Source organism: Kogia breviceps, chromosome 4, assembly GCF_026419965.1.
Source record: "Kogia breviceps isolate mKogBre1 chromosome 4, mKogBre1 haplotype 1, whole genome shotgun sequence".
NCBI classification, from domain to species: domain Eukaryota; kingdom Metazoa; phylum Chordata; class Mammalia; order Artiodactyla; family Physeteridae; genus Kogia; species Kogia breviceps.
The window spans coordinates 178,237,679-178,254,815 of record NC_081313.1 but is presented as its reverse complement, the minus strand read 5'-3'; the positions used below and the strand labels follow the sequence as shown (position 1 = coordinate 178,254,815).

Sequence of the window (17,137 nt, the reverse complement as noted above, 5' to 3'; positions counted from 1 at the left end):
AGAACTGGACTGGGTTGATACATGTGTCCCCCCAAAATTCATGTCCACCCTGAAACCTCTGAATGTCACCTTCCTTGGAAATAGGATTTTTGTAGATGTAATTAGTTAAGATGAGGTTATCCTGGATTAGGGCTTAGTAAACTTAATTGCTACCCAAAGACCATACCTCCAAATACCATCATTTTGGAGGTGCTATGGTCTGAACGTCCGTGTCCCCCTGAAATTCATATGTTGAAATCCTAATGCCTGATGTGATGTATTAGGAGATGGGGGCCTTTGGGAGGTGCTTAGGTCATGAGCGTGGAGCCCTTATGAATGAGATTAGTACCCTTATAAAGGAGGGCACTGTTGTTATAAGCCTCCCAGTCTATGGTATTTTGTTATAGCAGCCCTAACAGACTAAGACATGGGGTTAGGGTTTCAACCTACGAATTGGGGGAGGACGCTGTATATAACAGAAATACTCCCCACCCCGACACACACACACACACACACACACACAACCAAATAACAGAGGCTGAAATAAGATGGCGGTCTTTCTCTCTTACCTGAAAGGTGTCTGGAGGGAGCCAGCTGGGTTGCCATGGCAATCTGTCCCCCTGTCCCTAGGTTGGGGTCCTTGGCCTCACGCTCCAACTTGCCTGCTCGTGGGCACTTTGCTGACCAGCCAAAGATGAGGAATGAGGAACCTAGGTAGGAGTGAGGGAGCTAGGCAGGCACCTCGCAGGGTGGGTCACACGGCCTCCTCTATCAGCCCAGGCAAAGCCGACTTCATTCAAAGCGCTGCCCTACGTGCTACATTTTTACAGAGGGGAAATAGACCACAATGTTGTTTAAAAAAAAAAGAAAGAAAAAAAAAAAAAGATGTTTCTTCCTTTTAGCTTACTGGATAATCTAGAGTTAAATTTAGAATTAAGCACATGTTTATGACTTACTTATATTTTGTTTGTTTCGTAGGCAGAACTAGTCGGGTCCTTGGGCGGGATCTTCTACTTTTACTCCCTCTCACAGGTTGGGCTGCTTCTTGTTGACCAACGGAAGGTAAGTACCTTTTGGACTGGGAAGAACCACTTCCGTGACCCTTACCCCAAGCCAGGTTTTTGTCAAAACTCACACACTTAGATTTTCATGTCTGAAATCCATCTAACTTTTCATTCACCTGTCCATCCGTGTGTCCATCCCCCACTCATTGACCCGCCTACTCATCCATCCACATATCCGTCCATCCGTCCGTCCATCCATTAACCTACTTATTCATGAATCCACCCACCCATCCACCCACCAACCCACCTACCCACCCACCTACCCACCCATCCATCCACCAACCCACCTACCCACCCATCCACCCACCCATCTATCCATCCATCATTCCTTATCTATTTATCCATCCACCTATCTACCCACCTACTCATCCATCCATCAACCTACTTATCCATCCATCCATCCACCCATCCATCAACCTGCTTATCCCTCCATCCATCCACTCTCCCATTCATCCATCCAGCTACCTATTCATCCATATACCCTTCCACCCACCCACACACCCACCATCCCTCTCTCCCCCCCCCATTCATTAGCTCATTCAGGCACGCACTCAGCAATATTTAAGTAGGGTCTAGGAGGTGCTGGGCACTAAGGGATAAAATACAAGGTGTGGTGCACGTGTCACTGGTGGCACCCAAGACCATTTTAAATGCCTCATGTCACCCCTTTTGTTAACAATTATTTTCACGTGGATTCAGAAAATCGGGACTTTGTGAAAACCGTGACTTCACAGGTATCATTTAGGATAAGACTAAGAAGAGGAATCAGTCCGTGCAAAGTGCATTTGAGGAAGAACTATCAAGTCAGGCAAAGATTAAAGTACAGTCAGTACCCTTGTGTTGCAAAATTAGTAAGCGAGGTGAGCTACTCCTAAGTTTGGGGGAAGACCCACAATCAGGAAGCTCCCAGAGGCTGAGCTGCTACCTGGTGGCTGAAAGCCCCGCCCTCTAATCACACGGGGGGCCCAGCCCCCCCATCCAGAGTCCCCTCATGAGCAGGCACTGCCAGGGCGCCTGGTGAATGAGACACTCCCAGACTCTGGAAATCCCAAGAATGTAGAGGTGGCCGAGGAGTCCGGCTCTGGTTACAACCTGTGCATGGTTTCCCAGGCCTGACCACAAGCAGTCACAAGGCTTTAGCTGGAGGGCATGGGGGCGGGGGTTGGGGGAGCTGCCCTCCCCACTCCACACCTGGGGCACGATGCGCGGGCAGGCTCTGCGCATCTCTGCATTCCCAGCTCAGGCTTGGTCTTCAGAAGGGGAAGCCTGGAGCCACTTCCCGGATCTCTTGACTCCGTACTTTTCCGCTCCTGGCCCTTCCACCTCCCGAGGTCGAGGCCCTGGGTGTTTTGGGGATTTTTTGGTTGTTTGTTTGTTTTTGTTTCTTTGGCCACACCAAGCGGCATGCGAGATCTTAGTTCCCCAACCAGACCAGGGATCGAACTGCGCCCCCTGCAGTAGAAGCACGGATTCCTAACCACTGGACCGTCAGGGAAGTCCCTGCGGGCGCCTTTTGATTGGGGTTCCCCACAAAGGGAAATGAACCCCACCCCTGCGCTGACCCAGGGGACCCTCCGCGGTTCCGTTGGGGAGGGACGGACAGGGGCCCTTGGCGTTTTCTCTGGCCTAGGCTGTTACCCCGCCGCACTGAGCAATTAAAAGCGGAATGCACGCTCGTGTTTGTTTGGCTCATTGTCTTAATCGGCTACTCCGACCCCTGGCAGCTCAGCTGAGAGGCGTCTCAGGCCCCAGGCACCGGCAGGCAGCCAGTCCATCGCCGAGCAGGCGTGGGCTGGCGCCTGCGGACTCACATTCACGGTCCCTTAGGGCACAGTGAGGATGGGTGGGCCTGGCCCCTGCGGCCGCAGTGGGGGCGGGGCGAGTCAAAGTCAGCAACCCGTGCACAGTCCGCTGCTCTCGCCCGGACCACTAAGCTTCTCTCCTCGCCCCAGGAGGCACTTAGAAAAGCAACCCAGGGAACTCCCTGGGGTCTAGTGGTTAGGACTCGGCAGTTTCACTGCAGGGGCCACGTGTTCGATCCCTGGTCGGGGAACTAGGATCCTGCAAACCAAGTACACCTGCTGCAAACTCGGAGGCACTCGGCAAGCCATCCTGCGGAAAATCTCTCCCTCCGCCACGGTGCATCTTCTGGAAAAACGGATGCCGGTGTCTCGGTGGGACTCACTTATGAACCAGTGTCAGCGTTGGTTTATTTTTTATATATAAATTTATTCTATTTATTTATTTTTGGCTACGTTGGGTGTTCGTTGATGCACACAGGTTTTCTCTAGTTGAAGAGAGCGGAGCTGCTCTTCGTTGCGGTGCGCGACCTTCTCATTGTAGTGGCTTCTCTTGTTGAGGAGCACGGGCTCCAGGCACGCAGGCAGGCTTCAGTAGTTGTGGCTCGCAGCTCAGTAGTTGTGGCGCATGGGCTTAGTTGCTCCGCGGCACGTGGGATCTTCCCAGACCAGGGCTCGAACCAGCGTCCCCTGCATTGGCAGGCGGGTTCCTAACCACTGCACCATCAGGGAGGCCCCAGTGTTGGGTTTTTTAAATTCCATCCTTGTGTAATGCTGTCAGAGGTCTTCTGTAAAGAACAGATGATAGAAAAGAATCTGGGGCTTCCCTGGTGGCGCAGTGGTTGAGAGTCCGCCTGCCGATGCAGGGGACGCAGGTTCGTGCCCCGGTCCGGGAAGATCCCACATGCCGCGGAGCAGCTGGGCCCGTGAGCCGTGGCCACTGAGCCTGCGCGTCCGGAGCCTGCGCTCCGCAACGGGAGAGGCCACAACAGTGAGAGGCCCGTGTACCACACACACACACACAAAAAATGAAAAGAATCTGAAAAAGAATTTATATAAAACTGAATCACTTTGCTATACACCAGAAACTATTGCAACACTGTAAATCAACTATACTTTAATTGAAAAAAGAGCAGATGAGAGAGAACTTTGAGAACCACGAAGAGTAATTTAGACTTTACTTAAGAGCCAGCCAGCCCTTAGAGGGTCACAAGACACAAAAGGCTGTTAGGAAAAGAATTGGGGGGGAGGGTGGCGGTTGCAGAATTCCCTGGCGGTACAGTGGTTAGGACTCTGTGCTTTCACTGCCAGGGCCGGGTTTCATCCCTGATCGTGGAGTTAAGATCCTGTAAGCCATAGGGCATGGCCAAAAAAAAAAAAAAAAAAGAAAGAAAGAAAAAAAAAGAATCTGGAAACCAGCTCTGGGAAATCAGCTTGAATAATCAGGTACAAGGGCACCAATGAGGGCGTGGCAGAGCAGGAGGAGAGAGAGGCAGCCGGGCTCTCAGCACTGCGGGGTGTCCTTTGTCGTGAGGGCCCATCCCAGCTGCTGTGGGGTGTAGAGCAGCCACCCTGCCCTTGCTTATTCGATACCAGGAGCCCCGCAAGTCTTGACACGCACAGATGAGCCCAGACTCTGTCCAGTGTCCCCTGGGGGCAGAATCACCCCAAGCTGAGAACCACTGGACTAGGCAATAAGGTCTGAAGAAAGTCCCAGTGACAAAGCACATGGACTCACACAGTTCTATTGTGGCCATTTCTTTTCTTGCTCAAGATTCAATATTCTTCTCTCAGGCCATGTTCGGCTACTCAGACCACCCCCTGAACCACAGTTTCGGGCTGCCCTTTGACTACAACGGGACCCTTGACATCCTCATTGCCCCGGGCCAGAAAGGCATCCTGATCTTCTGGTTTGAGAAGAGCCTGCTGGTTTCCCGAAATGCAGGTGAGCGAGGCCCAGGCTCAGGGCAGGCAAGCACAAGCGGTTATTTTTTCTCTCCCCTGACCTGAGTGGATGACGACAAGCCCATTGTCACTTTGCCATACTCACTTCGACACCCCAACCCCCATTTTCCTCCTCCTGGGATATTTAGGCCCTGTAGGCAGGTTCTGAAAGTCACTGGATGCCTAGGGCAGAGAGGCCAAGTCCAGGAGCTGCAGATCTTGTTTTGAGGCCTAGACAGATGAGCCCCAGGCTACCAGCCCGAGTAAGGAAAAGAGCAAACGGCAGCCCCCAAGGAGGAGGTGCTGTCAGGGACCTCTGGGCACAGCAGTGGCTGCCAGAGCACCCACAATTGCAGCACACACCCTAGTACCAGTCAGCCACCTGAACACAGCTGTTTCCTTCCAATGCAAGAAAAGGGCTTAGGGCTGGCCTGGCCATGGGTGGGGGGGGGGCATTCGAGAAAGAAAGTTCTGCCTGATTACATGTTACCTGTATAGTAAAAGTCATCCTGCAGTTCACCTGGTATCCAGTCCATTCCTCAGAGCTCTCACATCAAGAAGGTTGGGGGCGGGGGGGGTCGCATTTTCTTAAACCTAGTGTATTCTATGTGATGTTTTACAGCACTGCATCTCACGGCTACATTTTCCTTGATTCTTTATCATCTGAGTCGTAAACCGAGGGGCCAGGTGGGCAGTGGGGGAACTCCTTCCTAATACGTGCACATGTCTCGCGATTTTCCCTGTCATCTCCTAGGTCAGCTGGTCACCCCTGTCCAGGTGCGAGAAGGACAACACATCTTGTATTCGTCCATCTTTGAAGCCAACATCACCATCCACAGCGTTGCTGCCAGTGCGTGCCCGACCTGTGGGTAGCTTTCTAGAAGTGCCATAGACCTGACTTATTCACCTCTGACCCCCTAGATCCCGCCTGGCCAAAACAGAAACAAAACACGGTCATTACACATTCTGGAACTCAGAGCAGAAACTTTTGCGCCCTTTCCCAATGAAATGGAATGTCAGCTGGATATCGTTTTGCTGGGGCCGCTCTAACAAAGCACCCCAAACTGGGCAACTTAGAACCACAGACGTTCATTGTCTCCCAGTTCTGGAGGCCAGAAGTCTGAGATCAAGGTGTCGGCAGGGCCAGTTCCTTGGGAGGCCCCTCCCCTCGGCTTGCAGACAGCCATCTTCCCCTTGTGCCTCCCATCACCTTCCCTCTGTGTGTGCCTGTGTCCAAATTTCCCCTTTTTATGAGGACGCCAGTCCTATTGGATTAGGGCCGCCCCGAATGACCTCACCTTAACCGTATCACCTGTGTAAAGACCCTGGCTCCAAATCAGGCCACACCCTGGGGAGGTCCTGGGGGTTAAGGCTTCAACATATCTTGTTTGGAGGGGACACAATGCAGCCCATGACAGATGGCACCCCCAGGAGTTCTTTGCCAGTGAATTGTCCCGCTGCTGCTTCCGTCAGGTGAAATGAAACCCACCACTGTAATTGTGCTCCTCACATGCTCCTCACTATTTGAGGCAAATAGTGCAGCAAACTGTGGAGTCATATGACCTTTCTTTTTTTTTTTTTTTTGCCACACAGCACGGCATGTGGGATCTTCCCTGTCCAGGGATCGAACCCGTACCCCCTGCAGTGGAAGCACGGGTCTTAACCACTGGACCACCAGCAAAGTCCCCACGTAATTTTTAAAAAATATCTCTTTATTTTTTTATTTGGTTGCACCAGGTCTTAGTTGTGGCAGGCAGGCTCCTTAGTTGTGGCTCACAGGCTCCTTAGTTGTGGCATGCGAACTCTCAGTTGCAGCCTGCATGTGGGATCTAGTTCCCTGACCAGGGATCGAACCCGGGCCCTCTGCATTGGAAGCACAGGGTCTTATCCACTGTGACACCAGGGAAGTCCCACCCGTGTAACTTAAGATCCCATATTTCCCTGTTTGCCCATCACTGAGTTACCTCCTACTGTCTATGTCCACTTATCTGTTAGACGATAATTTATCATGATAGAAAGTAATGATATAAAAGTAATTTATAATTATGCCAGTGATGCATGGTCCTTTAAAAGTTTTTTTTTTTTTTTTAACATTACAACTATAATTAAAGTCCTTTTGACCAGCTTTTTGAATCCAGGTCCCTCTTTGGCTTCCTAAAGGTCATCACTGTTAGGAATCTGGAAAGTATCTTTTTAGCCAGTCGAAAGCCTCGCAACATATATTAGATATGGACCTGCTGAAAACGTACAGCGCCATCTGTGTAGCTTGTTGTGGTTGCTTTTTGTTTTTCTTCTTTTTTCCCCATTTTTTTCTTTTCATTTATTGAAATAGAGTTGATATACACTATTATATTGGTTTCAGGTGTACTACATAGTGATTTGACATTTGCCTACGTTATGAAGTGATGAGTCGCAAGGATGTGATACACAGCATAAGGAATATGGCTAATATTATTGTAATAACTTGGTAGGGGGACAGATGTTGTGGTTGCTTTTTACGTAAGTGGTATCGTATTACCGTGTGAGTCATTCTACTGTTTGCCTTTTCCATCACCCATCATTTTCTTTTTTATTGTGGTAACAACACTTAACATGAGATCTACCCCCTGAACACATTTTTATTAAGTGCACAGTACAGTTTTAAGTACAGGCACAGTGTTGTCCAGAATGTATTCATCGTGTGTAACTGAAACTCTGCCCCATGAACCACGAACTCCCCGTCCCCCTCCCCCTCCCCCTGGCCCCCACCATCTACTTCCTGTCTCTATGGATGTGACTCCTCTAGGGACCTCCTGTGAGTGGGACCACACAGGGTTTGTCCTTTCCAATTGCCGCACATCCTCACCCATACTTGGCTTTCTGTCTTTTTCACTAGGGCCGTCCTAGTGGCTGTGAAGTGGTATCTCACTGTGGCCTCGGTTTCCATTTCCCTACTGACTAATGACGTTGAGGGTCTCTTCACGTGCTGATTGGCCATTTGTACATCTTTTCTGGAGAAATGTCCATTTCGATCTTTTGCTTCTTTTTTAATTGGGCTGTTGGTCTTTTTATTACTGAATTGTTATATATTCTGGATACAGGTCCCTTATCAGAGATGGGATGAGAATATATATCAGAGATATATTCTCTCCCTTCTATGGGTTGTCTTCCCCTCCTCTTTTATTTGTTTTTAAACCATGAGTACACATCACTTCCCACGTCTAGAATCTTTAATCGTTCCTTCTTTTCTTTTTTTTTTTAATTTTTAAATTTTTATTTTTTTGTATTGAAGTATAGTTGATTTACAATGTTTCAGGTGTACAGCAAAGTGATTCAGTTTCACATCTCTATATATAACTGAATATATATATTCTTTTTCAGATTCTTTTCCATCCTAGGTTATTATAATATATTGAGTATAGTTCCCTGTACTATACAATAGGTCCTTGTTGATTATCTCTTTTATATATAGTCGTGTGTATCTGTTAATCCCAAACTCCTAATTTATCCCTCCCCTTTTCCCCCTTTGGTAACCATAAGTTTGTTCTCTGTGTCTCTGAGTCTATTTCTATTTTGTAAATAAGTTCATTAGTATCATTTTTTTAGATTCCACATGTAAATGGTATCCTATGATATTTGTCTTTCTCTGACTTACTTCACTTAATAGGATCATCTCTAGCATCCATGTTGCTGCAAATGGCATTCTTTCATTCTTTTTTCATGGCTGAGTAATATTCCATTGTATATACATATATGACATCTTCTTTGTTCATTCATCTGTTGATGGATATTTAGGTTGCTTCCATGTCTTGACTGCTGTAAATAGTGAACACTGGGGTGCATGTATCTTTTTGAATTAGCGTTTTCACCTTTTCTGGATATATGCCCAGGAGTGGGATTGCTGGAGTGGTTCCTTATTTTCTAAAGAAGAGAGTCCAGACTTGCCAGGATTGCATTCAGGTTTGTGTATCTGGAATCTCATCCCATAGCTTACCACTGCCCTGAGAGACCCCTTTTCTCCATCTGACTGCTGGCTCTCAGCCTGGGGACACTGGGCAGTCTCTGGAGGCATGTGTGGTCATCACCACTTGGGGGGCTCCTGATGTCTTCTGGGTGGAGGCTGGGGATACTGCTCCACACCCCACTGTGGCCACGACGGCCCCACCACGAAGAACCATCCTGTCCCAGGTGTCAATACAGCCCCAAACCTTGCTTCTTCTGAAGACTTCCTTGTCTTTTTTTAAATTTTATTTATTTTTGATTGATTGACTGAATGATTGACTGTTTTGGCTTGTCGGCTCTTTGTCGCGGCACGCGGGATCTTGCGTTGAGGCACGCGGGATCCGGCGTTGCGGCGCGTGGCCTCTGTGGTTTGTGGCACTCAGACTCTCTCGTTGAGGCGCGCAAGCTCTGTAGTTGTGGCACGCAGGCGCGGCCTGTGGGATCTTAGTTCCCTGACCGGGGATCGAACCCACATCCCATGCGTTGGAAGGCAGATTCTTTACCACTGGACCACCAGGGAAGTCCGTGTCTTTTTTAAACAGAACTAAAATGTACATTGGATCTTGCCATCCCCTCTCATAAAACCTTTTAATGACGTCTTGCATTCCTCGGAACTCTGTATCTGCCAAAGACTGGAAACAACCTCAGTGTCCATCAGTGGAGCATTGGTTAAATAAGTTATGGTTCATCCAGGCACCAGAATGCCAATGGGCCAAGTACTCTTATGTACATGGAAGGAAAGAAAACTATATTTCAACTATACTTCAATTAAAAAATAAATAAATAAACTGAACTTGTACTATCAAAAAAAAAAAAGAGGGGAAAAAATATAAAGCAGCTTGAAGGGTCCCAGAATATAATCGCCACCTATATAAAACTACTGGAAAGGATGTTTACGAAAATACTAACAGCCGTTACCTACAACAGGGGTCAGCAAACCATGGCCCGTGGGCCAGTTCCAGCCCACCACTTGTTATTTTTTAAATAAAGTTTTATTGGCACATAGTTCTGCCTATCCATTTACAAGTTATCCATAAGCTGCTTTTGCAGGGTCCAATACTTGTAACTGACATCACATGACCAGCAAGGCAGAAAATCCTTATCATCTCGTCCTTTTTCTCCTTTTATTTATTTATTTGTTTGTTTGCTTTTTATTTATTTATTTTGGCTGTGTTGGGTCTTCGTTGCCACACATGGGCTCTGTCTAGTTGCGGTGAGTGGGGGCTACTCTTCCTTGCGGTGCGTGGGCTTCTCATTGTGGTGGCTTCTCTTGTGGCGGAGCACAGGCTCGAGGCGCGCGGGCTTCAGAAGTTGTGGTGCACGGGCTCAGCAGTTGTGGCACACGGGCTTAGTTGCTCCGCGGCATGTGGGATCTTCTCGGACCAGTGCTCGATCCCACGTCCCCTGCATTGGCAGGCAGATTCTTAACCACTGTGCCACCAGGGAAGTCCCCATCTCATCCTTTAAAGAAGAAATTTGCTGACCCCTGGTCGTTATGATGGAGTTTGGGGTAACTTTCTAATTTTAATATTTAATATATTTTTTATTTTTGTCCATGGAAACAACCCTTGTTTCAATTTTTGTTCTGTTTTTTTTGGTTTTCCCTAGATGAAAATGAACTGGCCGTTTTAACTCGGGAGAATAATTTATACTATGGTAGCCTGGGAATCCTGTCAAGTTCTCTAATCAAAGTAGGTAAAATTCTGGTGCTACCTGGTTGGTAAGGAATAACAGTCTTCCTCTCAAATGTCTGATCCTTTTTCTTTTTCTTTTTTTCTTTTGTCTGATCCTTTTTCTGAAGAAATTGCTCTAGTTATCAAAATAATAATAGTATTTTTAATAGCAATAGTGGTGATATAACAGTAATTTTAATTAATTTTACACCTGAAGAGGAGGTGCCTCAGCAAAGTGTACTTATGACTTTGCTTGGTTTTTTGGTTTCTTACGGTTTGGGTTTTTTTTTTTTTTTTTTTTTTGGTCTACCTTCTTTAAATATGAATCATAAGAAAAAGGTGAAATCCTCAAGAAAGAATGAGAATGAGCTGATGTCAGAAGCCGTTTTTCTCTTAGTTTGCAGACCAAAACATCTGGTCCCAAGAAGCGGTCCTGATGTTCACTGACGTGGGAATGCTTGAAATACTGACCCCGCTTCCTGACTCAACCTTTCCAGCTTTTGATTTCCAGAAGTGCCCCGTGAACATCCAGGCGATCCTCATGGATCCCCAACTCCAAGTTGATGTCTGCAAAGTATGTGGTCATGACTCTATGGATTCATATCCAGAAAGATGTTAGAGTGTCCATTTCCAAAGGGCCTTTGAGTCCATGGGGATCAGTGAAATGAAGAGTGAAAGAAAGGCAACTGTGCCATGTACGGTTTATCGATAAAACACACTTTGTCTAAAACATCCTTTTATGAGATGATGGTGCTGATAGATGGGAACAGGTTTTTTTTTCTTATTTTCTTTACTTGCCACAGTAAAATGTCAATCGCCAGCCCTGGGCATTTTCCTGTGGGTCCTTGAAATCACATGCCTGGCATGTCTGGGAATTGCTAGTTTTATGCGAAGTGCAGGAAAATGAAAAAAAGAGAGAATGAGAGAGAGAGAGAGAGAGAGGAAGCAACAGCAAGGCTTTTACACAAATATCTGGCCACTGAAACTGTTCTGAGAAAGATGGCGTTCGCAAGTAGTGTTTCCCCACCAGAAAAGACAAAGCGGCTATGTAGCATATCAAGATCCTATGGATGAAAGCGGAAATAGTCGTGAGTCACAAAAATAACACAGTATTGGATAATAAGCTAAAGTATAAAATAAATATACACGAGTCCATACCGATGTAAATAAATGACTGAATAAATAAAGGGATGCGAGACACCTCTCCATCACAGAAGAGTTCCGAATAACATAAGTACACACTCTCCCCTCCAGGAGGTGGTGTTGAATGCCCCCTGCCTGAGTGTGGACTGGCCTTAGCGATTTGCTTTTAAAGAATAGAGTCTGGGGGCTTCCCTGGTGGCGCAGTGGTTGAGAGTCTGCCTGCCGATGCAGGGGACACGGGTTCGTGCCCCGGTCCGGGAGGATCCCGCATGCCGCAGAGCGGCTGGGCCCGTGGGCCATGGCTGCTGGGCCTGTGTATCCGGAGCCTGTGCTCCACAACAGGAGAGGCCACAGCAGTGAGAGGCCCGCATACCGCAAAAAAAAAAAAAAAAAAAAAAAAAAAGAATAGAGTCTGGGGCTTCCCTGGTGGCGCAGTGCTTGAGAATCTGCCTGCCAATGCAGGGGACATGGGTTCGAGCCCTGGTCTGGGAAGATCCCACATGCCGTGGAGCAACTGGGCCCGTGAGCCACAGCTACTGAGCCTGCGCGTCCGGAGCCTGTGCTCCGCAACAAGAGAGGCCGCGATAGTGAGAGGCCCGCGCACCGCGGTAAAGAGTGGCCCCCGCTCGCTGCAAAGGCCCTCGCACAGAAATGAAGACCCAACACAGCCAAAAAGAAAGAAAGAAAGAAAGAATAGAGTCTGGATGGGGTAAATAGCCTGGCAGACACCGCCTTCACCAGGAGACCAGGATCCTCTTGTGCCAGGACAGGACATTTCAGTTAACCTTGTCATTCCTTGCCAACCCCAGACCTGGAATCAGAAGCAACTATTGGTTCCCCTCCTAGCACGGCAGGCAACCAACCCACTGTCTTAAAAATGGGATAGGGCTTCCCTGGTGGTGCAGTGGTTGAGAGTCCGCCTGCCGATGCAGGGGACGCGGGTTCATGCCCTGGTCCGGGAAGATCCCACGTGCCGCGGAGCGGCTGGGCCCGTGAGCCATGGCCGCTGAGCCTGCGCGTCCAGAGCCTGTGCTCCGCAACGGGAGAGGCCACAACGGTGAGAGGCCCGCGTACCACAAAAAAAAAAAAAAAAAAAAAGGATAAATAGGGCTTCCGTGGTGGCGCAGTGGTTAAGAATCTGCCTGCCAATGCAGGGGACACGGGTTTGAGCCCTGGTCTGGGAAGATCCCACATGCCGCAGAGCAACTAAGCCCATGTGCTACAACTACTGAGCCTGCGCTCTAGGGCCCACGAGCCACAACTACTGAAGCCCACATGCCTGGAGCCGGTGCTCTGCAACAAGAGAAGCCACCGCAATGAGAAGCCCACGCACTGCAACGAAGAGTAGCCCCCGCTCGCCGCAACTAGAGAAAGCCCGCGCTCAGCAACAACAACAAAAAAGAAGGGATAAATAAAAGGCAAGATGCAAGCATTTCTCCTCCTCTCCTTCACACCCTTCTACTGGGTCAGCACAGGGAAAGGGTCTCTTTATAAAATTATTCCGGGAATATATGAAAACAAAATGATAAGGTATCTCCCTGTGGCAACCCCAGCATTGGAAAAGAGACAGTGGGCCATTACGTGCCACCTACGGAATATCATTCACCTGCTGCTCTTGCCAACTCGATCCCACCCTAATCTGATGGATCCAGCCACCAATCTGCTAAAAAGGCAGAGCACATAGGAACATGTGTCCATCTGCCCCAGGAAAATCCAGACAGTGGGAGAGTCCCACGGTCTGGGTTCTCCAAAGATGCCTAGAAATGAAAATGAATGGGATGGAGGGGAAGCTGTGGATTGAAAGAGACGAGACTTAAAAAGACAAAACGTTCGCAAACAGAAAAATTATATCATCTAGGGATGCACGCTTGGCAATAATTCTAGGAAGAAACGCAAGGAGGCAATTACTGCAGAAGTCAGGCGGGGAGTGGAGGGGCCAGGGTACTTCTGGAGGGAAGAGGGGCCGTGTCCGGGGGTGGGGGGAACCTTGAGGGTCTTCTGCAGGTGCCGGGTCTAGCGGGGAAGACAGTGGCTTGACTGACAGCCCAGGCTGCTGCACCCGGGAGACTGGAAGGTTCCATCCCTGGGGAGCCCCCTTCCTGCCACTGACCACCTGCCCTGTAGTTTGGGGAACAGAGGCTTGATTTGATTGACTGAATGACTGACTGATGGATTTTTTTTTTTTTTTTTTTTTTTTTTTTTTTTTGCATTTCTAACTAGGTGGAACTTCTGCAGGGAGAATTTGAAAATAAAATGTATACCATTGATATGAACAGTGAGTTGGAGTTGACGGCCCTCATGATACCCCGGCCTGGCACGTCACCAGTCCCACTAGTAAGCATGCTTTATCTGTTTGACAAGTGTTTCTGATACCTGGCATCCCCAGCATCCTTGGCCTCTCGTCCTGTGCCCACAATTCCCAGGCTCTGGAAATTCCCTGGCAGCCTCCCGGAAGAGACACTCACTCAGGAAGCCCCCTAGAAACTCCTCTTTCCTCCTCAACAGTGTCCACATGCCTGGCCGTGGCTGTCCATCTGCCGGCCCAGCCTCCTTTCCCACTACCTGTGTGCCGGCTCTCCACCCTTCTTCGGAGCTGCCCCAGAACCTTTCCAAAAATGCCTTTTCCTCCCTGTCAGCTCAGCCAGCTCCGGCTTCCCTCCTGGAGGGGATGCCTGAAAAACAGTGGCGTTCCTGGGCCTGAAACCCACGTGTCCAAGCCTGGACTCTTGGGTACAGTCAAGCTGAAAACAGTGGGGTGGACCAGCGTAAGGATTCAAGGGGATGTCGAGCCAGCTGGGACCAGGGCCCGCGAGGGAGCGCCAGGCTGGCTCTGGCTCTTGCCTTGTTGCTCTCTCATCACCCCCCCCCCTTATCCCCCCCAGCGCAGGACGAGTCCCTCCGCGCACCAGGGACAGTTCTGGGTCTTGCAGGGCTGCAACCCCAGGCTGTCTGCACACCGGGACTCAGAGCCACAGTTAGGGGGTGTGGATGACACGGGGTGCGGGGGGTGGGGGGAGCGAGGGCGCATTGGGGGATGGAGCCGGCAGCTGTGTTTGCAGAGCAAGCTGGGTCTTCAGCTTGAAGGGGGACCGGGGTCACCTATGGGTGCGGCCCCAGCTGCTCCCTGCCGCGCCTGCTGGCGCCCATACAGAGCGTGCGTCTCTCATCCCCCACCCCCCCAGGTGATGGTGAGCAACCCCCATTCCCTGGGGCTGCAGGCTGTCATCTACGAGGACGGCTACACGTATGACGGGAACACCAAGTACAGACTGGTGAGCTCGCCCCTACCCCTACCACCGCCCCCCCCAGCCCCGGATCAACGGGAGAGGGGCTCGGCCTCGACCGACTGGGCCAGGTCCAGCCTTCTCACGGTGTCCCTCGGCGGACCTCCTTCCTGCTTCCCTTCCTTACACACACCCAGATAAGGTGCTGTGGAAGTTTGAGGGGACACAGCCCCTGCCCCTCCCCCACCACAGGCAGGCCACGGTCCCCCAGAGAGTGAGGGCATCAGGTGTCACACAGAAGGGGGCAAGGAGGATGGGGCGGGGAGCCTGACCCACCGGGGAGGGCGTGAGACCTGAGTTAGCTGGGTGAACCCAGGCATCAGGAGGCAAACCAGGGCCACCGGGAGGGTCTTGGCCAAATATGGGTCTGGGGGGATCCATAGGGCAGAGGTCTGGGGGGATCCATAGGGCAGAGCCAGGCCTCACAGTCACACCAGGGAGTTGGGACTTGACCCCAGACCACAACAAACTCTTTGGATCAGACCATGTCACATCACAGCTAAGCAGGAGGGGAAACTAAGTCACGCCCCACCGTGGGTCCCCGGGACAAAGGCAGGGAGCTTGGGGAAGAGGGGTCATTCCCATGAGCTTCCAGAAGCCTTTCACGGGCTTAGAACCAGAGGCAGGCTGGATGGCTCCCGGGTTCCTCCTCCCAACACCCCCATCCTGCCCTCCGTCTCTCCTGGACCCTGACTGCCGGACCACCCCGGGCTGTTCCACTGTTGTGGTTGCATTTTCTCTCTTGCTTCTGCAGAACATTTCACTGAGGCAGCAGCAGCACTTGGGCAGGGCCGACCCCAACTTCACCTCCAGGTATGTCATCACCCAGATGGTAGTGGTGGGTGGCCCCTGCGTGTCCCCTTAGCAGGAGCCAAGGAATCAGGGCCGAGATCCAGACTCCCCCCGCTCCAAGAACAGTAAGGCAAGAATGTTTAAACTCTTACAGAGAGACAAATACCATATGATATCACTTATTTGTGGAATCTAAACTGTGACACAAATGGACTTATTTATGAAATAGAAGCAGACTCAGATATAGAGAACAGACTTGTAGTTGCAAAGGGGAAGGGGGAAGTGGGGGAGGGATGGGCTGGGAGTTGGGGTTAGCAGATGCAAACTAGTGTATATAGGATGGGTAAACAACAAGGCCCTACTGTATAGCACAAGAACTAGATTCAATATCCTGTGATAAACCACAATGGAAAAGAACCCGAAAAAGAATATATATACAGGGCTTCCCTGGTGGCGCAGTGGTTAAGAAACTGCCTGCCAATGCAGGGGACACGGGTTCAAGCCCTGGTCCGGGCAGATCCCACATGCCGCGGAGCAACTAAGCCCCTGCACCACAACTACTGAGCCCGCGCTCTAGAGCCCGCAGGCCACAACTACTGAAGCCTGCGCGCCTAGAGCCCGTGCTCCACGAGAAGGCACCGCAAGGAGAAGCCCGCTCGCAGCAACTAGAGAAAGCCCGCGCACAGCAACGAAGACCCAATGCAGCCAAAAATAAATAAATGAAATAAATTTTTTTAAAAAACAATATATATATGTATAACTGAATCACTTTGCTGTACAGCAGAAATTAACACAACTTTGTAAATTAAGTATACTTCAATAAAATAAATGTTTTTAAAAACTCTTTACAAATGGTAGTTTCTCAAAAAATTATATATATATGTAAAAGAAACACCATGTAAATAACCTCTGAATCAAAGAATTCAGCTCAGATATAGTCAGAGAAAAAATGTATAGCCCAAGCACTTCTATTATGAGGGAAAAAAATGGACCTAGTGATAAATAAATATTTAACATAAGGACCTAGGGGGACAACAAAAAGAAATTATGGGAAGGGAATGAACCATGATACAATCTGGAATGTATTAAATAGAGAACAAAAAGACAGCACAGAGTCAAGATGTAAGATAAAGCTGTTTCTTCAGAAGACACCACAATCCTGATGGAGAAAAGACAGAGTTAAAATGAACAATAGGGGCTTCCCTGGTGGCGCAGTGGTTGAGAGTCCGCCTGCCGATGCAGGGGACGCGGGTTCGTGCCCCGGTCTGGGAAGATCCCACGTGCCGCGGGGCGGCTGGGCCCGTGAGCCATGGCCGCTGAGCCTGCGCGTCCGGAGCCTGTGCTCCGCAATAGGGAGAGGCCACAACAGGGAAAGGCCCACGTACCGCAAAAAAATAATAATAATAAAAAAATAAAATGAACAATAGGAATGAAAATAAATGTATGGATACTGAACCTGTTAAAAGAACAATGAGAAA

General features: G+C 49.5%; 1 protein-coding gene across 1 annotated transcript in view; it reads left to right on the top strand.

The window, feature by feature from the left end:
• CATSPERD (cation channel sperm associated auxiliary subunit delta) overlaps nt 1-17,137 on the top strand; it is a 40,729-nt gene that overhangs the window by 11,199 nt on the left and 12,393 nt on the right. Inside the window, exons 9-16 of the mRNA XM_067033325.1 lie at nt 958-1,041; nt 4,637-4,787; nt 5,541-5,636; nt 10,376-10,458; nt 10,838-11,014; nt 13,804-13,917; nt 14,766-14,855; nt 15,622-15,680. Coding sequence (XP_066889426.1) covers nt 958-1,041; nt 4,637-4,787; nt 5,541-5,636; nt 10,376-10,458; nt 10,838-11,014; nt 13,804-13,917; nt 14,766-14,855; nt 15,622-15,680 — 854 coding nt within the window. The remainder of the gene's footprint in view (nt 1-957; nt 1,042-4,636; nt 4,788-5,540; nt 5,637-10,375; nt 10,459-10,837; nt 11,015-13,803; nt 13,918-14,765; nt 14,856-15,621; nt 15,681-17,137) is intronic.